This window comes from Tinamus guttatus, unplaced genomic scaffold (genome assembly GCF_059628265.1).
Source record: "Tinamus guttatus ecotype Peru unplaced genomic scaffold, ASM5962826v1 Tinamus_guttatus_pri_ptg000475l, whole genome shotgun sequence".
NCBI lineage: Eukaryota > Metazoa > Chordata > Aves > Tinamiformes > Tinamidae > Tinamus > Tinamus guttatus.
The window spans coordinates 254859-279110 of record NW_028289009.1 but is presented as its reverse complement, the minus strand read 5'-3'; the positions used below and the strand labels follow the sequence as shown (position 1 = coordinate 279110).

At 37.3% G+C, this 24252-nt stretch overlaps 1 protein-coding gene across 1 annotated transcript in view; it reads right to left on the bottom strand.

Annotated features, from left to right (window-relative positions):
- LOC148592949 (EF-hand calcium-binding domain-containing protein 6-like) overlaps window positions 1-24252 on the bottom strand; it is a 98237-nt gene that overhangs the window by 60183 nt on the left and 13802 nt on the right. The window contains exons 6-11 of the mRNA XM_088533041.1: window positions 17135-17253; window positions 15056-15180; window positions 13254-13402; window positions 8374-8487; window positions 7979-8099; window positions 1617-1787 (exon numbers count right to left, since the gene is read on the bottom strand). Of these exons, the coding sequence (XP_088389167.1) occupies window positions 1617-1787; window positions 7979-8099; window positions 8374-8487; window positions 13254-13402; window positions 15056-15180; window positions 17135-17253 (799 nt within the window). The remainder of the gene's footprint in view (window positions 1-1616; window positions 1788-7978; window positions 8100-8373; window positions 8488-13253; window positions 13403-15055; window positions 15181-17134; window positions 17254-24252) is intronic.

The following is a 24252-nucleotide window of genomic DNA, read 5'->3' as shown; positions in this document are numbered from 1 at the left end:
CATTCCTCCTTTTAGGTGTCCTCTGACTGAACTGTTTCCCAAAGGAATAATAAAAAGGCAGAGATTTCTGGAAAAAAATGTCTTATTTTATTTGCAAAACCTATTATCTGCCTCTTCCAGAGAATGAGCCATGTTGATGGAGCTGGCATCACTACTCAGGACACCACTGGAAAGGATTCCTGGACACTCAGGCTGCCTTGTAGCTGTTTTCTATCAAGAGATGGCTGCAAACTAGCCACAGAGTCCATAGTTCACCTACTCCTTAGAGCAGAATCACTCTCCAAGTGTGAAATGACACCCACCAAGCTCGCATCATGCACAGCCACTGTCTCACTCCTAGTGGTATTTCATGCCATGGTGACCGTGATCTATAAGGCTTAGCATTTCCTTTACCTGCATTCTTTCATGCTATCATTTACTTCATTTTGGATTTTTATTTAAAATGGTAAGAATGGTCTTTTTTTTTGTGACAATCTCTAATAACGAACCTAACCAGCTCGATTTAAGCTCAACTTAGCATGCATATCAGCTGTATACATTGATGTAGTCAGTATTTGTACTTTCCCCAACATATCAATATCATAACTATTAAAGTTTATCCCAGAATTTCACTCAGACCATTATCCTCCTCAAAACAGCCGGAAGGGACTTGAGCTGCTGCATCAAATGTAGCTATTGTTGGAGCCATCAGAAAGGAATGCAGGCTATTCCAGTTAGGAACATCAAAGTATTTCAAAGCAGTGCACACTATTCAGGACTGAATAAGAATCGGATCTTTTTGTGCATCTAGCATCTCTCTTGACATGGCTAGACCCCTTTGATATCTCTCAAAAACACTAGTCAGCCTAGCTAAGACAAAAGCTAAACCCAGAATTAGTCAGATGACATATTAATGCAAACATAAAAGAGATTTGATATGGAAAATTATGAACAGGTTCTTAATACTAGGAAGCAGATATGCAAATAGGAGCTTAAGTTACTTCTTAGTAGAATTCAGTAAGCAAAAATGTATTGGCAATATTGTCTCTGTCTAAGGAAGCAGATCTAGTAAACAGAAGTTTCGACTGCAGGATTCAGCATATAACCTATCTGTACACATGGTAAATAGCTTTAGAGGAAGGTTTTAAAAGAAGACTACAAATTCAGAAGATATCAAAGCTGTACCCAGGAAAATATGCAATCTCTGTGTAGCATACTGCATATATTTTGAACCAATGTGTTATTATAAAAATATGTAAAAAAAACCCAGATAAAACAAGAAACAGCTCTTTTGCAGAAAGGAAAACAGATTTGATACCCTAAAGCTATGAAATATTACTACTGCCCCTCTGCTGCTGTACACATTTAAGCATGGCAGTGATTCTACAGGAGTTTTCAAAATCTCCAATAGCCACAGGATTGATGCTTTTGAATAATGCTTTCCAACCAATGCTTCAGAAGAAAAGAGTCTAGAAGTGGTCATTATGAAGATTTACATTGCTGGAAAGTATGTGAACGCACTTACTTAGATGAAGATGCTACATAGAGGATAACATTTTACTAAAATATATTCTAGCACTTCGCTGCAGCCATTGTAAACTAGGCTAACTTAAAGGAATTAAAAAAGAAACACTTACTGGACACTCTTTTTCTTCAACCAAGTCTAAAAATTTATGATAGTCAAGATATCCAGTCTGTTCTGGATCCATTATCTGGATCAGCTCTTGGAAATCTTTGTTTTTTATTTGAAGTAAGAAGTAATATAAAATGCGACGAAGCTCATCTCTGGTGATCTTTCCATCTCGTTTCTAAGACCCCCCCAAAAAAAAAAGAAAAAAAAATACATATGTATGCATATATAAGAGCAAACAAACATACTAGAGCAAGTCTGATTTTAACATGTTATTCTGCATCTCTAAATCATCCTACCCTACAATAACTCAGAGCTCTGTAACTTTTCCAGTAGCCTGCATATTTTGAATCTAGTACTTCTACTCCCGTTCCCAGTGAATATACAACTGGAACACTTATTGGATGGAACACTAAACCTATGGAAATGAAACTTCAATGACCTTGCAAAAGGTCATTGCGAAAGATTATGCAGTTTGCTGTGCCACAGGAGAGTGGATATGTAAACTGGCTTTTGACAGACCTCACATTCAGGTCAGTTTATTGACCACATTTCATTCCTTATTTGCTCTGTACATATCAAGTTGTGTCTGACTGAAAAAGCTTGCTGTGTCTGAGGGGAGTCAACTCAGGTGTCTCTCTTTTTCTGCTTCCAGAAAAGCTGGCCCTACTGTATGGGTGCTTGCTTTCTCCAGGGACTATACTATACACAAATTTATTATTAAGAACTCTGTTGCCAACCCCTCTTCCCTGCATGACAGTAAACTATGAATTAACAATTACTGCAGTCACATTGCTGATCCTTCAGAAAGGCAATATAAGGAGTTTGTGCCACATATACCTAGGTTAGACTTCTGAAGGTGGACAAGTTTTTTTCCCCACTTCTACATCACTAAAGGATTTTGTGAAATTAAAAGGCAGAAGTTGCTTTGCTACCATTCACGAAGTTGCTGCTACCACATACTCCATCCATGGCCTTGATGAAGAATACCTTAGTCCATCAAATGATGTCTGTAGCAATATCTTAAATACCTCAGCAGGTTCGTAAATGGCACCTGACCCTGGGTTTACCGGTATTTGAAGCACATTCCTCTATGCCAGCATTTTCTTCATGGTTAGCTTCAGAAGACAACAGCAAACATCTTGAGTGCAGCTTTTCCAAGGGCTGCACTTTTCAGCTGTGGTCCACAACCGTGATGGCTTATACAGTCAGAGTGAATACTCTGCAAAGACTTGGGTTATTAGAGAGCTCTCAGGTAAAGGTTCAATGATAAGAACATGCTGAGCCTTGAGAAATTCTAACTGTTGGCACATTCATCAAATCTTTTGAGATTGACTGTCCTAGGACTTTCCTTTTCTTTTTAGTGTATTTCCTTTACCTCTTGATATGCATCCTTTGCATCTGCTTTACTGCTAGGTTAGGTCTCTCAGCACGCTCTACTTGGCTAGCAAGGGTGAATTAGTTAATTAGTTTTTAGGGGGAATCTGTATGTTTGGCTTGATGCCCTATCATACCGTCATGCCAATGGGTTCCCGTTTAGGCTGTAAGGTAATGGATGTGTTCATGAAACAAATCAAGGAATCTTTATGTTGCTGCACTTAAGGCATAGCTTTTCTCTCACTTCTCACAGCAAGTAATACCCATAATTTATATGGGAGAGCTTAAATATGCGTTTGCACCAATTCTTTCTTATGACTATCATTGGATCTATTGAATTTTAAAATTTCCTATTTGTTCTTGGACTTTTCTGGGACTTTTTTTGGGGTTTGTTTCTTTATTTTCTCTAAAGAAACCTGAAGAAGAATAATGTGGAGAAAGAAGAAGAAAGAGTGGAATAAAGGCTTCAGAACAATAAAAGGAAAATTAGGAGTAAATAGTTCCTCCAGCGATTCGGTTTCTGGCTAAGCACTAGACAAATATCTTTCTCTTCATAAAATTCACTCTAAGAAAATTCTGTTTCCCTTTAGTCCCCCACCGAGATCCAGAGTGGCAGTAATAATACAGAGGATGAACAATTATTTACTTCATCAGCTGGTCTGGGAAATACTTTAAAGTTCTGCAATCAAAAAATAATGGTCTTGTGAAACTACTATATGCTATTTGAATTTTCTTTAGAGACTGTTGTCACTGCATTAAATCATATGGAAACAAAACCTGATAATATACCTTCCTTGCCCAGTAAATAAGTTAGGGAAGGCGGAACTGAAGTTACAAAGATAGTCTGCATATCACAAGAAACAAATGTACACAGTGACAATGTCTAACCCATGGAATATCTGTTACAATGAAAAGAAATCACATTCTGTTCAAAGGTTAAGTAAGACAGGCAAGGTGTACATGTATATTAAAGCCTAGTATATACTATATCAGTCTTTCTGAGTAGATTATATTTGCTTATTTGGCCACCTTTCAAATTTTAATTTTATTCGTTTAAAATGATATCACTACCTCATACAAGCCAATCTGTCATAAGTAACATCCATGGGCTGCACTGATTTACTCCAACAACAAAAAATCATGATATCATGCATAAATTCAGACCATTCTTACATATATTCCTATCAGTGCCAGAGACCCCAGATGTTAAGGATAAAGTGGTTCTGTTTTCAGCCTGTCTTTCCTTTCCACTACCTCAAGAACCACTAGCTCAAATTTTAACAAATGCCTTCGTTAAAATTTCATTCAGTAATGCCCCTATCCAGCAAACCACTTATAATCATGCAGTGAAGTGCCTTGTTGAATCATGGGCTGAATGCTGTAGGTGTTGTTGTTATCTACTGCAGTATATGAAACTGATTTCTTTTTTTTATAAATTGCTAGGTGAATTCTTTCTTCTTGTGGTCATATATATATGTACATAAATAAAATACTGCAAAGCTAAAGAGAATAGTTTTTATGCAATTATATTAGAAAGGAACTGTGATATATCATCTATATAAAGCCATCTGATAAAAAAAATGCCAACCGTACTTCTAAAGATATGCCCAGTGCTCATTCTGCTTGTGTCAACCAGACTGAAAGCTTTAATTCTTTAGTCTATTACTTGCTCATTCAATTCCGAAATACAGAACTTAAGAAGTGCAATTTAAGAAGTGCAATACGTAGCAAATCAAAGTAATGAAAAAATCCATCTGTCCACTAAAGGCACAATCACACAATCCCATGTACAGCACATATATATCATGACATTCCATCAGAAATGACAGGGAGGCATTTTAACAGAGTTCAGTACATCATGAAGGCTACAGAACTGGTAAGGATAGACAGTTCTTTATTAAAAGTCCACATTCCAGCACTAGACATGAAAAGGGAATTCAAAATCCACAAAAAAATATCATATGAAGATGCTTCTGAAAACAGAGGGACCTATGCAATTGTATCCTCAGTAGTGTGCCGGTGTCACACATACATTACCGTCTACCTATCAGATCACACACTGCAAAACATTTACAGATACAGATACTATCAAATGACAGCACTTTCTGTTTATATTACATTATATAGGCCTAAAATAATTATGCCATAGTTCTGATTCTAATTCATACTGATTTTATCCTTTCAGCAAAACAGATTTATTTGGAGTTTCTATGTGCACTCTGAGACCAGGAGCATATATATTGCTAAACAACGTATTTTGACATCCACATTTAGGAAATCTCCCTTCTTTTTCAAATTATTAATCTCAAATTCAAATATAGTCTTACTCTGCAAATATTTATGCCTATCTTTAACTTAAATGTCGGTACAACCAATGGGACTCCTTTACCATGTAATGTACTAGAACAAGCAACCATGTGCCTTTAAATCTTTTACAGCTGTGGGAACATTAGAGTTTTTCTGATGCCAGGTTTCAGCACTGGACAGAAAACAGCTTAGTTTCCCTTATGAATTTCACACAATTAAGGACTTCAGTTAGGAAACTTTCCAATATTACTTGAATTCTTTGCCTTGACATGAAAACACATACTTCACATAAAATCAAGAACAAGCATTCACTTAAAAAGAACACAGCAGACTCCAGGAGTTGCCTTTCCATTTGCAAATGCACTCCACATAGTGGAATGTATGAAAATAACAGTATTTGGCAATAATAATGATTAAAATTAATAAAATTAACTAAAGCCAAAAACGTCCAGTATGTATACTTAGTACTGCCTACCCCAATTACTAATATTTTTATGTTGTTATCCCTGTGTTTCAGACTTTATGGGAAACCTTTTTTGAAAAAGAGGCTAGAGAGTTTGTATTAATTCCTTGAAATTAAAAAACTTGTGTAACAACTTGTTTTTTTTTCAAAGATTACATTTTTACAGTAAACTACAAAACATCACGACATTCACAATAGAACATCAAAGGATACTTCACTTATCCTTTTGCAAAATCTGACTCACCATGTTAGAGTCAAATTAGTAAATCTAGTGACAGGTACATTACACATGTAGGCTGTATATAAGAAAGCACTGGTTTTAGGTTAAGACTTGGATATGGAGGAACAGGTAGGGACCAGCAGCATTTTAGACTCCAACAGATCAAGACTGATTCAGACAAAAATCAGTTGGAAGAAGAAACTAGCAGGCACTTGCTGGCAGGCTGGGCAGCAATGTCATAAAAAATCACAAGCCTGCAATATAACCCTATTAAAACTTTTAGATAAGAACATAAATTTACTTTAACTCTGGAACAGAAGAAGTTTAAGCTCAATCTATTTCTGTTTCCTGAAATAAAAGAGCAAGCAACTTTATTAACTCTGAAACCTGGGGAAATTGCTTTGCTTCGCTGATGTTTTTGTAATAGTAGCTGAAAACCCTCTTAAACAGCTTTATAAACATTTAGGAATGTTCCAAATTTATACACATTAATGTGTATAAATTAATGTTCCAAATTTATACACATTAAATGATGAGATCATTGGTGAGATCACTGCACTGTTGAACCACTGCACAGAGCGGCTGAGCAGGAGAAAACTCATTTGCTAAATGATGCTATATGGATCTTACTGTGACAAGGAAATTTGCCATCCAGGAAGAACATCGCTCCGATGTTCACATGACACCAGAAATTCTCCATAAATTCAGCAAAAAGTGTCAAAGGCAGTAGGCACCACATTTCATCTTACTGATATGGAAATCAGCACTCCTGGGAGCTACCACACTTCACAAGAGACCACAAGAGGTGAGGACAAGAGGAGATTCACTTGAGCCCCAAGATGGGTTGCCCTGAGCAGGAGAGAAGGAATGTGGCGGCAGGTTTGGAGATGAACTCCTGCATAATCAGGACATGATGCCCCTGGCAGAGACAACCACCAGCACCAGGTAACATGGAGATGGCAAGAGCCCCCATCTCACACATCTGAATCCCCCTCCCTTGGTGCTGCCAGCCAATAATCCAGCTATCAAACAGATGTGATAGATAAACCAAATAACAGAAAACTCCAAATGCAGTTGTAGGTAACAGTCCACTCTCCATAGGCCTATTTCCATTGAGGTCTTGCAGGAGGTAATTTTCAGCCCTTTGTTATGCATCTTTCTATGCATACCTAGTACATATAGATGTGTGTGTGTGTGTGTTAACAGGGTAAACACAACTCTACGCACGTGCGCACACACACACGCATATATAAACATGTTTATATTCAAATAACCTGAAAAAAAATCTAAAATACATCAGATAGCCAAAGACAAATGAAATAGTAAATAACACTAGAACAGCACAATAGAAGAAAACACTAGCACAGCACAATTATTTGGGAATATAACTACAAGCAGAAAAAAAGCTTTCTAGTAAAGTCCTACATTGAGAAATGGCAAAGGAACAGCAGCATTGATGAGGAATCTTACTTACAAGAACAGTAACTGAAAGACTGCAGGCCATGATAGATAATCAAAACATAAAGAAATTGCCAGTTTTTATGAATTCCATAGATAAATTGGCTAAGGGATTGAGGCAATCTTTGGATGTATAAACAGGGGAAAATGTAGCCACATCTGGGAAGTTATTTATTTTTCTGATACCAGTGCAACTTCTCCAAAAACACCATTTCTCATTTCTGGCATAATATTTAATGAAATACTAGCAGGGGTTCAAAAGGGAGTCCCAGGGATAATTAAAGAACTGGCTAACACGATTTCTAGTGAAATTCTAAGAGGTCAATAATTTTTGTTTATCAGAGAGGCTGTTACAGAATATTTAGTCCCAGTTTGCACATATCTAAGTTAAAAAAAAAAAAAAAAAACGAATATGGACTCTGAGGAAACACAACACAAAACATGAGCTGGCAGCTATCAGATTACTTCAGAGCATATATAAGAGATGAATGACTGGTTGTGAGAGTAATTAACCAAGGCAACATCTAAAAATAATTGTTCTTACTTTGTCAAGCATCAGGAATGCCTGTTTTAGAGAGGGATAAACGTCTTGGATGTATCTGCGCAACTTCTGAAGAACAGTGTCACCACAGAAAGTTTCATCTCCTCCTCTAACTGGACCTACTCTGTAATAGGGAGAAGACAGACTTCACTACTTTCATCTCTCACCCTCTCCCGCTCACTGTGTTCTTCTTAGAGCAGAAAGAATAAATCACCTCATTAAGACTCAAGGTTTGATAGGATAAAAAGAGTGTCCACTTAGAGAAAGCAATGCCAAAAGATGATTTAACTCAATTTAATCAAGGGTGATCATTCAGTGAATACATTTCTCTCATTTTCAATGAACAGGTATACCACAAGTTACACAGACTAACACAAAAAAAGGAACTGCCAACTTACTTATATTTTTTCCTCAGGGGAATTGTCTGTCTGTTTTCAAAGGCATTCCCAGGATCATGAACTTTTTCTAAAAACTGTTGCCAAGCAATTTTACCTGTGGCTTTCAATCCAAACCTGATTAAAAAAAAAAGGAAAAAAAAAAGATTTGAGCTAATTTTTAATGGTTTTCTTTTAAAACACTGTATTTTCATAGAAGAACTGTAAATTACAACATTGTAACTTCATTATAACATCAATGTGTGCAACATTCATAATTACAGCAAGCTTCCATAGCTTTTTTTTGTTACTAAATATGTAAACTGAGCCAACTTATTTTCTGAATTCCACATGTCTGGCTGGGGAAGAACTAGACCCTAAGCGAGAATTCATCTAACTAAGGGTATGCATCTGCACCTGAGTGAATCCCTCTAAGTTCCCTTTATAGTCACTGGGGAGAAACAGGAACTTTCAGGGCAGGAATCATCTCACCTAAAGTAGACATCTAAAACTGCTTAGATGAATCCTGCCTATTGTTTCTCTCCAGTGACTATAAAATAGGGTCTAGAAGGAGCAATTCAAATGTAGATGTTCACGTTACAGATGTCTACAGTAAGATTGTATTTAATGAATCCTTTCTTCTTATTAACACGTAACAGTAGAGAAACTAATTGGGGCAAATCCTGTGATTTTTTAAAAAAATCTTATGATTCTGGTTCTATCTATTCTATTGAATTTTCTGAAAGCCCCAGAAACATTACATGCTGTTAAAAAACTGGGGAGGTAAACTGGGGAAGTGAGTATTACATAGCATGAGCAATTACTTTAAAAACAATAAAGACCTGATCCAATGACCCCCTCTTATCCCTAATCATTGTCTTATCTCCTATTCAGTTTCAATGGCGCAGCAATACGGCCTCAGTGAGCGTGGCAAAATGTGCCCTGCTTCAGATGGTAATCTCCCATATTGTCAGAAATGCACTGACTTGCTACTCTAGTCATCCCTGAAAAGCTTTTCAAACTCCTAATGCTCCTTAAAATGGTGGCAGATGGTGTTTACAGCATTTGCTAATCCCAGATACATAGGACAAATGTAAAAAATTAGCAAATGCAGTCAGAGGTATGTAAGACTTCCTGGATCTTTTGCAAAAAAAGCCTGCCATCTTTGGACCTCACAAGCATTTCTCAAGCTCAGTCAGTAAGGCAAAACCCCAAAGATACAAGAATTCCCTCTTGGGCCAACCAAAACCTGAGAGCACTGAGTATTTTCTCCTAAGAAATGGAGCCTTTTTCCCATGGTCCTGCGTAGGAGTAGCATGCAAGGACCACAGTTGAGTAGCTCATGGGCAGAGCATCTTAGACTGCACAAGCAGCGCAGAGCACCAGAACGGCCTGGGAAGAGCCAAGCACCACGGGATCAAGGGAAAAGAAGGCAGAGACAGTGCTGGCATTTGCATTACACCAGCGGAGCCATTCCACTCCCTGCAGGAGGGGCTTTGCCAACAATACTATTGAGGGAAGGGTTATTTAAAAAAAAAAAGCTGTGGGAAGGAGAAATATTTTATATCTGATTATTGTCTTGGATGAGTGAGTATGAAACAAACAGTACGAAATAACAGATGATCTTTAAAATTAAGGCTCAGATAACAAGTGTTATTTTGAGCCCCCAGCTGAGATTCCTTCCCACTCAAATATCTATGGTCTACTAAATCACTTGAATCCTACTGCAGAGAGCAGCTCTGCACTGAAAATGAGCAAGCAGCCAAAGCTGTGTCAGTCAGAGTAAGAGATCTCTGCACTTCGGGGTCTACCTCCTTTCTCGGAAGCCTCACTGGCCTCCATGCAGGTTTTGGCAAAGACAACTGCCAAAATGCTGAAGTGAACTTGGGCAGAAATGCGAATGCTGGTATGTGAAGGCCACTTGTTACTCTTTGTGGTGCCATCGGCCAGAAAAAAAAATAAAAGAAAAAAAAATGTGGGTGCTAATCTAGCATTTTGCTTACTATCATATGCCATATGCCATTGAAGTAATTAAAAAAAAATAAAACACTGCATGGCTTTTTGGAAGGATACGTCTGCTCATGTGAAAAGGAGTAAATTTCCAAATGATTTGACTGATATCATAGTACTCACCGAAAAAAAAAAATTCACTATCAATGCTTTAGTGTTACATAAATGATGGTACATAAACATGATGGTAACAAAAAAGATTTAAAACTACCTCTGCTGCTGACAACCGTCCTCAGTTTTTAGTCTGATACTACATTCACCAAAGTCCCAACCGAGAGAGCACCATGATGTTATACCCCAAATAAAGGCCACCAAATACAAGTCTGAGCAGCCACACAAGAGGAGGTCACATAAGAAAAGGCCTCCCCTAGGGACAGCCTTCATACTGGTCACGTGTGACCCGCTCCTTCAACCTACCCTCACATGCCCAAACCTGTGATAGGACACAACACTTAGCAGTGCTCCAAGCCCAAAGAGAGTATTTCCCATGTGGGAATGCTGCAGTGTTGTGTAATTCACTCCTTCACTTTATACAACTCTTTCGATAACCTCATGTCCATAGTGAGAGAATTTTCACGAATAGAAATGCTGGAATTCAGGGAATTTGGGACTCAGATGAGTGATGTCCTTTAAACGAAGTACACAGCAGTGGTCTGTTCTAATGCATTTGATCTTGCTACGGCAGGGACATAGACTGAGAGATAAATGTTGGGGTAATCTGGTCCTAAACCAGTCAGGGATAAAATCCTAGCTGATGTCTAGGGCAAAACTGCATCAATTTCAATAGGCCTGGAATTTCGTAACAGAAGCCCATGAGATGTAAATATGTCAAACAACCATAAAATTCTGTCATGTATTATTTCTTATAAATAGCTCCCTGCCACATCTCATGCCATATTATTTAAATATAAAATTTAAAATCTTGCAATCGCATCCCTTGCCCGTCAATTATTATTATATTTATTATCAGCTACAATGACACCACATCATCATTAGAATGAGAGAACTTTTGCTGTTGCTCTATTCAGCTGGTGGATCTTTTGATTTATATTAGCTGAGAAATATCACCTAAGAAATACAGGCTTGCACATTTCTGTTTACAGCATCATTAAAATGTCACTATATTTTTCAAAAGTTAGAGAAAGCTCCAGTAGAAGAACACATACAAAAACCTTTTCACTATGCAACTGTTCTTAAGAGCAAGATTTACTTTAAGATTTAAACTATCAAGTGACATGAATTGAAAAAAAAACTATAATAGCAATTTTTTGACAAAGTAATAGTTGATCATTGCTATATCACACTGTGAATGACTAGAGGCAAATCAGATTTATCTGCTGAATGCACAAAGCAATATGGTTACTGCAGATGATACTCTCATACAGCACCTGCTGCTGTAAAATATCTATCTGCAGTGAGGTCTTTAAAGCTAACTAGTGCATATAAAAAAAATCAACTGATAATTTTCATGGATGATTCTACACTTCAGACAATTTAAATATGTAAAAAATAAGTTGTGGAATCCTTAAATAGAAATATATGAGCTGGTTATCGCCTCCCTCCCATTGTAGGATTTGGGTGCCTGGCCTATTGTTGTGAGCTGAAACAGCATTTTGGAGTAAAAATGCTGTCTAAGATTTAAGCTGTTTTTCTTCCTCTCTCTTCGACTGGCCATATGCCCTTAGCACAGTTGCCAACAAGTATATTCTGGTAGTTTTCTTCTCACAGTTTTTGGTTTCAGAGGATAAAAGACTAGTCTTGAAAAAGCCTGGTCTAGGTTTAACCTAAAGGCACAAAAACGTCCACTCCTATGATATTTTGGCTTTAGAAAGGAAATATGAGTCTATGAAGTTAGTCCGCTTAAGTTCAAATCATGTCCAGGAAACAAGATTTTGGAAAATGTCCTGCAACCTTAACAAAGGTCTGCTCAGATTCTTGGAGCCAGGCATGAAAATCTTTTCTATTAATTTGTCTTTTATATACTATATTGCTCAGAAGATGATCGGAGTTTTGGTTATAATACTGCAATCAGATGCCTGGTCAAGGTAAAATAGTATATTGATTTGAAGCTTGTAGATTACATGACAACATCAATCCTCACAGTTTGTTTTTATACAAACATTCACAACATCAACACCCTAATTCTTTGTCTCAATATAGTTTAAATACAAATTTCTAGGGATAAAATCACTTAACTGTGCAGCTCACAAGTATACTTTGGTTGTGCTTTTCAGTGACTATTACCCAGGCAGAGCAAACGCTTTCAGCTTTCATTTGTTCATTGGGTTAGGGTTAGATTAGGGTGAGATTAGGGTTAAGGTCTGAGTTAGAGGTTAGAGTTAGGGTTAGATAGGGTTAGGGTTAGGATTAGGGTTAAGGGTAGTGTTAAGGTTAGGGTCTGGGTTAGGGTTAGATAGGGTTAGGGTTAGAGTTAGATAGGGTTAGGGATAAGACTAGGGTTAGGGCTTGTTCATTGACTTTAGGTCTACTTCTTTCTGCCTTGCCACAGTAGCATCTTTAGAACAGCCATCCTTAGAGAGTTGGATTGTCTCTGAGCAAAAAGAGTGCAAAGACTGAAACTCTTCTTCTAGCTAACTCCCACCATGCCGTATCATTGCTCACTTGTTTGGAAGAGAACTCCCTTTAAGAGAATAAGTATGAACTTTGAACAAAATGAAAAAAACAGCAACTTGAACTCCATTAAAACTATATAACTTACTGCTCAAAATGTGGCTTTTTTACACATTTCTATCAGTTTTTACATATTGTGCTTTACACACTGCAACACAGGCACAAATGAGGTGAATTAATGACGGTAGTCACAAGAAGCAATAATAAAGTTATGAGACAGCAATGCTAAAAAATGTCCCCTAAGAAAATAATATGATTCTTACCTATTCATTAGTTCTTGAAAAGTTTCACTTGATAAAGGAAATATAAAGTCATTTATGACTGACTTCAAGCAATCCAACGACACAAATCCACTCTGACTGACATCAATTGCTCTGAAGGCTTTTTCAATGTCCTGATAGGCTGAACACAGCTGTAATGAATACAATTTATAGTATTTTGCTCGGAAAAATCAAGCTCATGAAGCTTTTAAAACAATAATGCATTTTTTACAAGACCTTTTCAAATGTTCTTCTCTGTGAATTGATCAAAAAGGTTACCCTGGCATGCTCTGACTGTCAAATGTTTAATTAACAAGCTCACTACCAAACAGTATTCCCAATCACAGACTCTCTAATGACAAGATAGACAAGTCTCTCAGATAATGACTCTACCTCAAAATTCAGAGCTGAAAGTACTTGGTGGATCAGCCCGCTTGATAACATCTTTCTTAATATAACTTTAAAACCACCCATTGCATAACTGCATAGCAAAGTTCTCCTTATTAAAAGGAGTAGTTAGCACAAGGAATGGAAAATGTTAGGAGAAATGGAATAGTTAACATAGCTGCCGTATAAACATATTACGCATTTCCTCAGTTGTTTTTTTAATTCACAGGCTGTTGCAAAGCAGCATTGTGGAAGTGCTTTTGCTTATGGGACTTGTAAAATGCCTGAAAGTTGACTTACTGCAGATTTTGATAAGGCTCATGAAACAATAGGAAGACTGGTTTGTTTTTCTGAAATGTCAGCTCACACTGGGTTGTTGAATACTGCAAGCATCCCTGAGGCTTTTCTTACCTTCCCCTCCCATTTTTTGACAAGCACCCCATCTGCTTCTGAGCTGATTACTGTTTATTCAAAACTGCAGAAATCACAGAGTAAACATAATGTATAGAGAGATTTTAGAAAGCCCAAAATAAACATCAAGGACTGGGAGGGTGAGCTGTGCTCTGCTTCCATTTCAGGTTTTAACTTCCCTATCAAACATCTAAAAAAGGAAAAAAGGGTCAAGATGTCAATGCCCCTGAAACCCTGTGTGTTCCTCCTTTCCTGTCTTTTCATGGCTAGGAAAGAACAGTTACAGGTCTGGGTATCTGAGTTTGTACTAAAATATGCAGTCCAGAAGCCTCAGCCTCTGCTTACTTAGAGAAGGAAGAATTTCATTACATTAAATGAATGCATGAATTAGTGTTGGAAAATTTGGTTTCATTTCACCTTCCCACAGAGCAGGTAGAATACAGGTAATGCAGCAACCACTGGGTTCTCCCATCATAGTCCCCAACTGTCCTTGGTAAGATCACATCTAAGGGCATGCAGACAGGTCGTTTGCCATGCCTCTTCCAGTTTCACTCTCTTCTCTAAGCTTGCCACCACATATAAAAAGATAATGTAGCAGCATTCACCTACTAAGAATTTGTTTCATGTAGGTTGGAAAATAACTGTCAGACAATGATAACTAGTCATTACTTGGAGTTAGTCATTAATTATTTTGCTCTGACAGAGAGATCTAGTAATTCCCACTATGAAACACCTTAGCCATCAAGCTTCAGGGTTCTACCATTTTGCGTTAGCCTTAGGAATATGGAGTTTTAATGCCTTGAATCTAATAAAACAAGACTGGAAAGTGCAAAGTAAAACAGCACTGCTATTTCTGCTATCTGGCTTTAAAAGCAAACAAGACTTAGCATGAAATTTCTCCACGAGGTAAGCTGGTCTCCAAACATGGCAACTTCCTCTTCCCGTGATGCCTGCCTCAGCCTCTCCACCCAGGGAAGTATTTCAAGATACTAGGCGCACTCTCTTACCTTGTCTCTAAATGCCCTCTCAGTGCCGTCCAGACTGTACTCTGTTGCACCTCGTTCTGCTGATGATGGCTGTAGAAGTTTGTTCTGTTTCTGTTCTTTCTCTTTTATCTTCCGGCAGATTAGTGCTGTTAAGCAAAACTGGTTTTAGAAAAGTTGACATGAAACAGTCAGCTTCAAAAATAAAATTAAAATATCTATAACTTACAGGCTGTGGATAATAAACACATCTGCTAACCTTTGAAAGGCTCTTTGCTTTTCCATTTTCTTCATATACACCTACTTCACTGTCCTTTCTTAGCTCCCACCATACTTGGAAGAGCTTCTAGTCGGTATGACTCAAATATCCCTCCTCAGCAATTGCCCAGACACAAGAAGAAGATATTCTGTGTAATATCCCTTTCAGCGGGAATGAGCAGCTCATTCTGTGACACCGGTTTGTTGTATAGGCTCTATTCAATGTGCTGTTGGCAGGTACTGTCCTTGGGGTAAGGAGATTGCTGTGGAGGTGGTCTATTTGATCTGCAGCATAGCAGCAACCAGGACACTGGCCAAAACTGCACAAAGGAATGGCACAAAACCCTATCAAAGTTATTCCACTGGGGCTGCACAAGAAACAAAATGCCATTCACTGTGGGCAAGAATACCAGATTATGGCTACTCTGCCCTTAAGGCATGCTCCAGAAGAAGCCACATCTTCTTAGAAAACTTCTTCCTATTTAACTAAACCTATGTTTTTAATTATATTCATTATTTAATTTTTTTAACTTACACATTTGTGTGTCTGTGTGTGTGAATCTCAATTCCACCTAAAGCTTCCATATTCTGTTTAGTAATGTGTTTATTAAACAAGCATCACACAGCTTTGTACCTCAGAAATGTGCTGGAGAGGTTTTAGCTGTATGATTTTTAAACCACTGATTTAGCTGCATGGTTTTAAAACCTCTTTTTAAACTGGTGCTGCTCAGCAATTTTTTATAACTGCTTCACATGGACAAAGCTCCATGTCTCAAAATGCATGGGGTGACAGACTGGAAAGGAGAGGACAAGAGGTGAAACGAAGCTGAATTCAAGAAACTATGAGGTGCAGAGTAAGACAGGGCTGGAGCATCCCCTCTCAAGGCCAGATGGCCCAGAGGCCGTGGTAAGTGAGCCCATTGCTGTGAAAGTCCTGAATGTCGGAGGCATCTTATGGCAGGAGGAGCAGGGAGGTTGTGTCCCAGGCCCTGCTAATTAGCTGGGTTAACTCTGGGTTTTAATCAAGCACAATTCTAGGAACTGCAAAGGAGAAGGTGCTGAACATCATAAAATTATTCCTCAAGCATGTCAGTAGCCCACACAAGCAAATGAACTCTGTTTTGGGCAGTTACATTGACTTTTACTGATTGTTTCTGCATGATCTTGGATGGTACTGCATAAGCTCACAGACCTCTATATAGACACATTGCAGTCCTTTAAAATGGTGAGCAGGTAAAGTAGCTTAAAAAAAAACTTCATGATTTTAGAACAGTTTGGCTTTCCCTAAGCCTGTTGAAGCCAATCTGAACAGGCAGCATTCAGGAGTTTTGAACATCAGGCCATCCATTTAAAGTGACTTCAAACCCAATTCTTGCCATCCAAGGAAAGGCTTTTTTGTCAGGAAATGGATAATCAAAATTCAGACTTCTGGACTGCTGGATTCTCTTTTATAGACCAGTATAGATTAGTTGATTCTGTTGCAATTTTCTTCATGAAGTGTTAAAGTTGGAGTAATAGAAAGAGAAATAGACAATTTTTGAAGCTAATAGGCTCAGATTTTAGCTTACGCTCTTTAGTCTGCAAAGTACAGGTAATTCTTTATTGGCTTAAATGCTGTTAAACTCATGCCTCTATAGGCCTGCACATTCACATTTTGTGTAAATCTGGCAGATTTTTTCTGTATAACATTTCAAACATAATCTTTTGCATCTGTGTACAGGGCTAAATTTCTTCATGGACTCCACTTATCCAGCAACTGAATTACTGAAGCACACTTGATATCATTGGAAAGACGAACCCCTCCCCAGATTTCCTGAAATTTTCAGTTGTTTTCTGAACACATACCTGGAACTTGGTTTTCTGTACTCCTTTTCTTAACTGTATCTGTATTTAAGCCAAAAATCTTCAGAAAAAAAATATAATCTACTACATTCGAATCTCTAACACAATAATGGTTCCACAGCCTGGAAAACAAGACATTTTTGAAGAACATTACTATCCTAGATCCTGTTGGTAGGGAAGTGCAGCAAAAATTTAGAAAAGTTATATTCAAAGGAATGTAAAAAATGAACTAGCAGTAAATGGCTTTTTTTTTTTTCTATATTCCCATTGCATTCTTTTCTGGATTCCTTCCTCTGTCCAAGATTATGTCTGTAGGATATGAGCTGTCTGCATAATATCATTCAAATCCTAAATACGGTGCCATTTGGTTGGCCATCTACATGAACATGAATTTTAATAGATCTGCGCAGAGAAGTTTTTCTTTTTTATAATATAAGAATATTGCGATATTCTTAAACAAATTCCATGGGAACTTATGATAAACCATACCTAAACATTATAACAAGTTGTCTGGGTTTTACAATAGCCTGGAAATTTTGCAGCAGCTTCATTTGGATTAAATGTGAAGTTTGCAATTAGAACTCATTTCCACATGGTATTAATTTTCACAGCTTGGAAATTAATCTCTGGTTGCAAGTGCTTACTTTCTAGATATTTGCTCTAATCTGCAGTGAAGTTGATAATATTGTTGACAATTGCCATCGTCAGATTTTAGTGAATTGCTTGTAAAAATGGGCAATTGTCACCTACCGCAATAACGGTTTGTTACAGAATTCAGGTCCGTTTTATAACAAGCTACCCAGGGCTACATCTGCAATCCCCTCCAGACAGCACTGCTGTGACTCATGTTTATAATTTATCTTTTAATCATGAAACCTAGAAAGATGTGATTTTTAAAATGAAAGTTAAAATACTGTTGTATAAAATGGATTCATGAGTCTAGAGCTAAAATGGCATTGTTAGAACATCTTGTATAAAACAGGCATATAATTTTCCCCCAACTTCCTCTCTCTGAATTTACTCCTATAGTTTGGGCCTATATAAAATAAAACTTATGTTTGAACAAAGCATGCCTAACAAAAATGCATCTAGCTAGTCTTAAGTAATTTATCAGGCTAAATAACAGCTAAACTGGGCACTTTATTTGTTCATTCAAATTTTTCTAGATAGTGAAGATATTACGTCAGATGACGTATTCACCTCTTAAACTCTTTTTTCAAAAGCTAAAGAGATCATCTGCTGCCATTAGATCTAAAGCATTCACAACTTCTCCAGAATTGTGACTGTGGTCTTTTTCCACAATCTTCCAACATCCTGAGCACAACAGCACCTGATGTGAGGCTGTGTTCTGGTTTTGACTTTGCCAATATAGGAAAATACAAGTGCCTCCTAGCTCTGCTCAGTAGTTTTTCCATATGAGGACATTAACCCTTTCAGAGTCTCATAGTGTAGACTATGAGTGGAAGTTTAAACTTCTTACCACATCAGTAAGTCATCCAACAATTTCTTTAAATTTTTGACCAAAAATTAATTTTAAAAAATGATTTTTACTTCGGTAAGACTAATATTCAGAACAGTATTTATTGTTCTATTTCAGAAACCTATAACAACATTTCTGAAAACTTCACTGGCCCCTACTATAGCCGGTATGTGTTCCAGAATCTCTAAGTCTGCAATAGGCTGTTTAATATTCTTTTGAATGTTTTTATCGTATATTTTGACTACAAAAACAAAAAACTCAAGTTATATTCAAAGTGAGCTAATGGTGGGAGGACATGGCATTGCAGAAGTAGAGATGTTCACACAGGGTAACTCCAGCCTGCACGGCTGCCTCTCTAGTCAACCACCAGCAGCTCTTGAGATTGGTGGAGGAAATTCAGGTCACATAAATCAAAGTTCTGTCAAACTAGTGCAATGAATTAAGACTGCCCAGCTGAAGTGATTAGTGCTCCAAAATGTCTTCCCTTTCTAATGAACATTGTACCCCAGAGAAAAGATATCTGATCTGCTGCATTTTTTTTCAGCCTGGTCTATTTGTGGACAGCAAGTCATCTCAATGTGACCACCAAGCCTGCAAATCCTTATGTGTGTCACTTATTTTTCTCCGCTGAGGCCAACTTGAGCATTCCCATGCTTAATGAAAGCACATAGGTAAGTATTTGCGTGATCAGAACCTTTATTACATCTGATTTTCTGTATTTTGTTTTCAAAAGATTCCAGTACAGTCTCGGGGTCTCACTGTGAGATCAAGAATTAAATAACATTTAAGCCCTTTAGAACCCATTTATAATCCACTACTCACCTTACAATGGAATGCCAAATTCTGCTTGCCATTTATGGGACCATTTAGGCCACAAAGAGAAGAGAATCTGGTTAATCATTAGGCAAATTCCATTTGGGACAAGTAAGCACTGTTGTGCTGTAACATCCTGTTCCCCTCTCTGCACTTTGAGTTGTGTGACAAGCTGGGAAGGAATGACTAGTTGTCAAGATCACCATAATTCAATCACTTTTGTGAGGTACTGAAAAACAGCAATTCCCAATCGCAATATTCATCACTGCATTTAAGAAGCCATTGACATGGGTCTTGCCTCAGTTTCCCACCCATAAAACTGCAATGCAAATGCTGCCCGACCTACGGGGCTTTGTTGGTTATCACAGTAAACCATATCCCTTTGTTTTGATACATGTAAGCTGTGGATATATGTATAATTCATGGAGGAGTTCACTTCTCCCCAGCACTTCCTCCACATCCTATTTTACCCTCAAGCCTTTCTTTATGTCTTATCAAAGGGTGGGGATTATCTGTGAATTTATTTTCAAGGAAATTTTAAAGGGATGAAGATTATTTTAGCTGTGAGTTGTACAAATGGAAATAGAGAATGAATACATAGACAGTACTTTGACATCTGTGAAGTGTGATAGAAACACATATAATAAAATGCATAGATTCACTTCCAGTTTGAGCAAACTTTTCATGCATACATTCAAAATAAAAGGAATACTTTAAAAACATTTGTGTGATTGGATTATTTGAACATTGACAGTTCTATTTTACAAAAACGCCACGAGAAAGATCAGGTTAATAATATACCTCAGCATCAGGAATGACACTTCACCACATTTTAGGAGTATCTAAAATTCTCCCCTGTCTACAGTTCCATTTTTGATCTACTAAAATACCTCAACACACAACTAAAAAAACAGATATACACACAAATTACTGTGGCCTTAATACAGAACAGCAACATTCTTCCATCATTATCCTACATTAGTGACAGTTTTCAGCAACTGATGGAGTACTCCATTTTCTAGCACATGAAAAGCTGCTTCCCTTAGAAACTTTCTATTACTACTCCCAGGCAATTTCTGCTGTTCTGAACAAAATGGCTTATTATGGATCTGCATATATCAGGGCTGGAAAGTCAATCCCATTTGATAAAGAAATAGAAATACAGAACTAATTGCAAAAATTGTTCAAAATTGCATTTTGCCAGCACTTCTTTATACTCCAGCTTCTTACACAGGATATGAAATCCCCATGAATAGGCAATAACCATGTTTTGCACATCCTTACAGAAGGGATAGGATATGATTGGGATGCGCATGTAATATATGGAGATTGAATTGTTCTTTGCAGCAGTCACCAAAATTTGGTCTTTTTGTCATGATAAAAAGGAGTTTTGCTATTGCCCTCACCTGGGCATGTAAAGAGAAGAGAAATTATGTAGCATCATTCTTGAGTAACCTATGTTAATATGCCTTAAAATACAACCTATGTTAATATGCCTTAAAATACAAATTAGTGATTCTAACCATCACAATGATTAATTTGCTTTTCTGAATGTGTTGAACAGTGACATAATTCCCCGAAACTAGTTTTAAACACTGGCAGCAATCTCCTTTATCCTTCTCCATAAAAGGAAGGAGGAAAGTAAGCAGTACCACAGGCTGAATCAGACATGCCAAACCACTGTCCTCGTCTGCATTGCTCTTTGGAGATGCTGATCTTTTTCCACTTAGTAGAGAGGGTGCCTAGCCTTTGGATTACCTTGTCCTTCCTGCCATCAAATGACTTTCCTGTGTTTTCCTATGACTTCCCTCTTTATTTCTCTGTTTATATAATGTAAAATAATTCATATTGGTTCATATTGGTAGGTTGTCATATGAAAAAAAATACATCTAGTAACTTCTTATATTCAATACCTGCTCATGCGTGACCACTGTTTCCTCTGTACCCCCATGATAGAAGCACTGAATCGATCCCATTTGTCATCAAGGAAAATACATTCATCAAGGGACATTGGATCTGACTCTTTTGTGAAGTCCTGTTCTTGAATGAACATATTTTTTCTGAGCACATGGCCCAAGCCACATTTAATTTTAATCCTAGTTTTGCTCTGATAGGCTGAAGAACCCATTCCTATTCAGACAAAATACCCTTGAATCAGTGACATGAGTACAGCTGAACTGTCTAGACCATAATGGGAGATCTTTGCCCAGGTTTTCATTAAAAGCTAGAAGGCTATCTTGGTGCTGGAAAGATTATTACATGAAGGTTTACAAGGAAGATAATACTGTTCTATACATCTTAAAAGTTTGGTTTGCTTTTAATTTCAGTTTATATTTTCAAAGGATCACTCTTTTTTTTTTTTTCAATTAGGTATTTTCAAAAGGTTGAAACAATTCACATGTAATAAGTACAGAAATAGGTTCTGGTTTCCTAAGTGTCAAAATACACTAATTATATAAGTACATCTATTTATCATTTTACTACTTTCTATTTTTAATGCATAGAAATACCCTTTAATTGTTAAAATTCAAAACCAAATGTATCCATTCTACTTTTCATGAATCCAGTCTATTGTTCAAGAAAAAGAAATCATTCTTTACACAAAGATTTGCTCTGAAATTGCTGCCAAAGAAAATAACTTTGAGTTATTTGCTGCAGAACTGCCACATGAGTACATTAGAGGTGCCTAGGGACAGCTTCATCTTGAGCATGTGACTTTTAAGAAAAACTTTTAAGTTCAATACTTAGAAATTGCTGCCATACCCCTTTTCTTTCCCTTGATTTTTAAATTATTTGCAGTTGTCACATACAGGGAGAAATCCAGTAGTTTTATTCCTACATTTGCAGCCATTTGTCTAACGATGAGCATTTGTAATTGCGTGTTTGCAATGAATTCAAGATATCACTGGGATTGTTAAGGAAATAGGTGTGCGTATATATGTGTGTGTGTGTGTTTATAAACAGACACACACATGTATGTGCATACTTATTTCCTATCTATCTATATATATACACGTATATAGGCATATGTGTGTGTATTTCATGGGAATTGTTTCTCACAAAACTGGCGAATGTCAGCACTGCAATGAAACCTGAATAATTATTAGGATTAAATGAGCAAGACTGCCCAACTGTGGAAGTCTAAATGCTCAAGACCTGTGAGAGACATTTTTCACATAATCATGCAAGTCTTTTGGATGGGAGGTCCATTTGCAAAGGCTTTGCCTCTTCCTAGCCAAGACTGGGTTTCAGAATTGTTAGACTTCTCTTAAGAATCGTGGGGTTAGTCCAAAGTCTATCCAAGTTAATTGGGAGACTTGACATTGTGTCCCAATGTCAAGTAATTGCAAAATAAAATTTGTTCATCCATGGGAAATGTTCACCAAGCTCTGTCTTGAATTAGAAACAGCTGCAGATTCCAGAAGTAGAAATAAGTTCAGGAGGCCATATTGTGAAGGGGCATCAGGAAGAAAAGTAGTAGCAGAACTTTGTCCAATTTCTTTTTGTTCTAGATCAATGCAGGAAAAAGTACTTTAAGTGAGTTATGTCACACTGCAATTCATATTCAGAAACCTGAAGGACAGCAGGGGCCCAGGCCTATCATGAGATCGATTTCATCTCAGAATTACAGCCACAAGCTCATATATTGAAGCAGTATTGTCCAGAGAAACGTGGTGTAGCAGCTAGGTGAGCAGCCAACAGTCTGGAATCTCCCTGGACCCAGAGCTTTGAAACATAGATCTTTCAGATTTAAAGAAACATCACCGGAAAACTCAAAATATAAAATATTCATTTTCTTCTAATTAAACTCATTTTTCACATTGCTAGGTTCAGCATACTCCAATCTTCTGCTATAATACTTGCTTTGGTGTAAACAAATTCAGTACAAACAAAGGTGAGAGCTGAGTGGGAAAAAAGGGCATAGAAACATCCAAAAAGTCAAAAATGCCTGTTAGCATTTACTCGGCCTGCCTACTTACCATCTCACCCCAGTATGCTAAAAAAATCCTAAGAAGACCAGGCATTTTTCTTACACCTTGGTGTAGATTCTTGTCAGGGGATTTCCTGGATGATAATGCAGAGTATCTAAATATTCCATGTGAGAAACAGAAATCCGCCACAGTTTGCTTAGATTGTTTGCTGTTTGCTTTCGATTTTTCATGTTTCTCAGCCCTTGTCACACTTTCAGCAATACTGATTTTTGAAATGACTGAGTGAATCAATAAGCTTACCAGCATGTGAAAAAGACAGCATAACAGTTGCACAATTTATGAGGAATTCAGAGAAAGGCAAAAATATACTTGAAAGATAGTGGAGGCCATTTAGATTGGAATTTCTCGGATTGCCCATATCTCCTAAACCAACTATGATACAGACAAAATAAACCTGGTAAATATGACCTAAGGTTCTCACCTGGACAATATTATTTTAGGGCATGATGACTACAGGAAATACAGTTTTTGTACATTAAGAAAAGTGCAGACAGAAAAGCAGATCTGCCAGTACATTGCTCATTGTTTTATGTTGTCGTTGAGATGTAAATGGATCAGTGCAAAATTACTAGCACAGAAGTGAATTTGAACCATAATTTTAACTGCACTTTCAAAGGAAAAGCCTTTATTCCTTTGACTAGGGCATTAATATACTTCCTTAAATGTATTATTAGCAATAATGATCTTGCACTCTTATTTTGAGAGTAGAATACACTTTCAGTTACTTTATAGTCTATCCATAATATGAAACTCAGGTATAGCTTGAGTATACTTTAACACTCAGTTTTAACAGGGTTCTTCAAAAAAATCACAGTAGTATTTGTGATATTCCATCA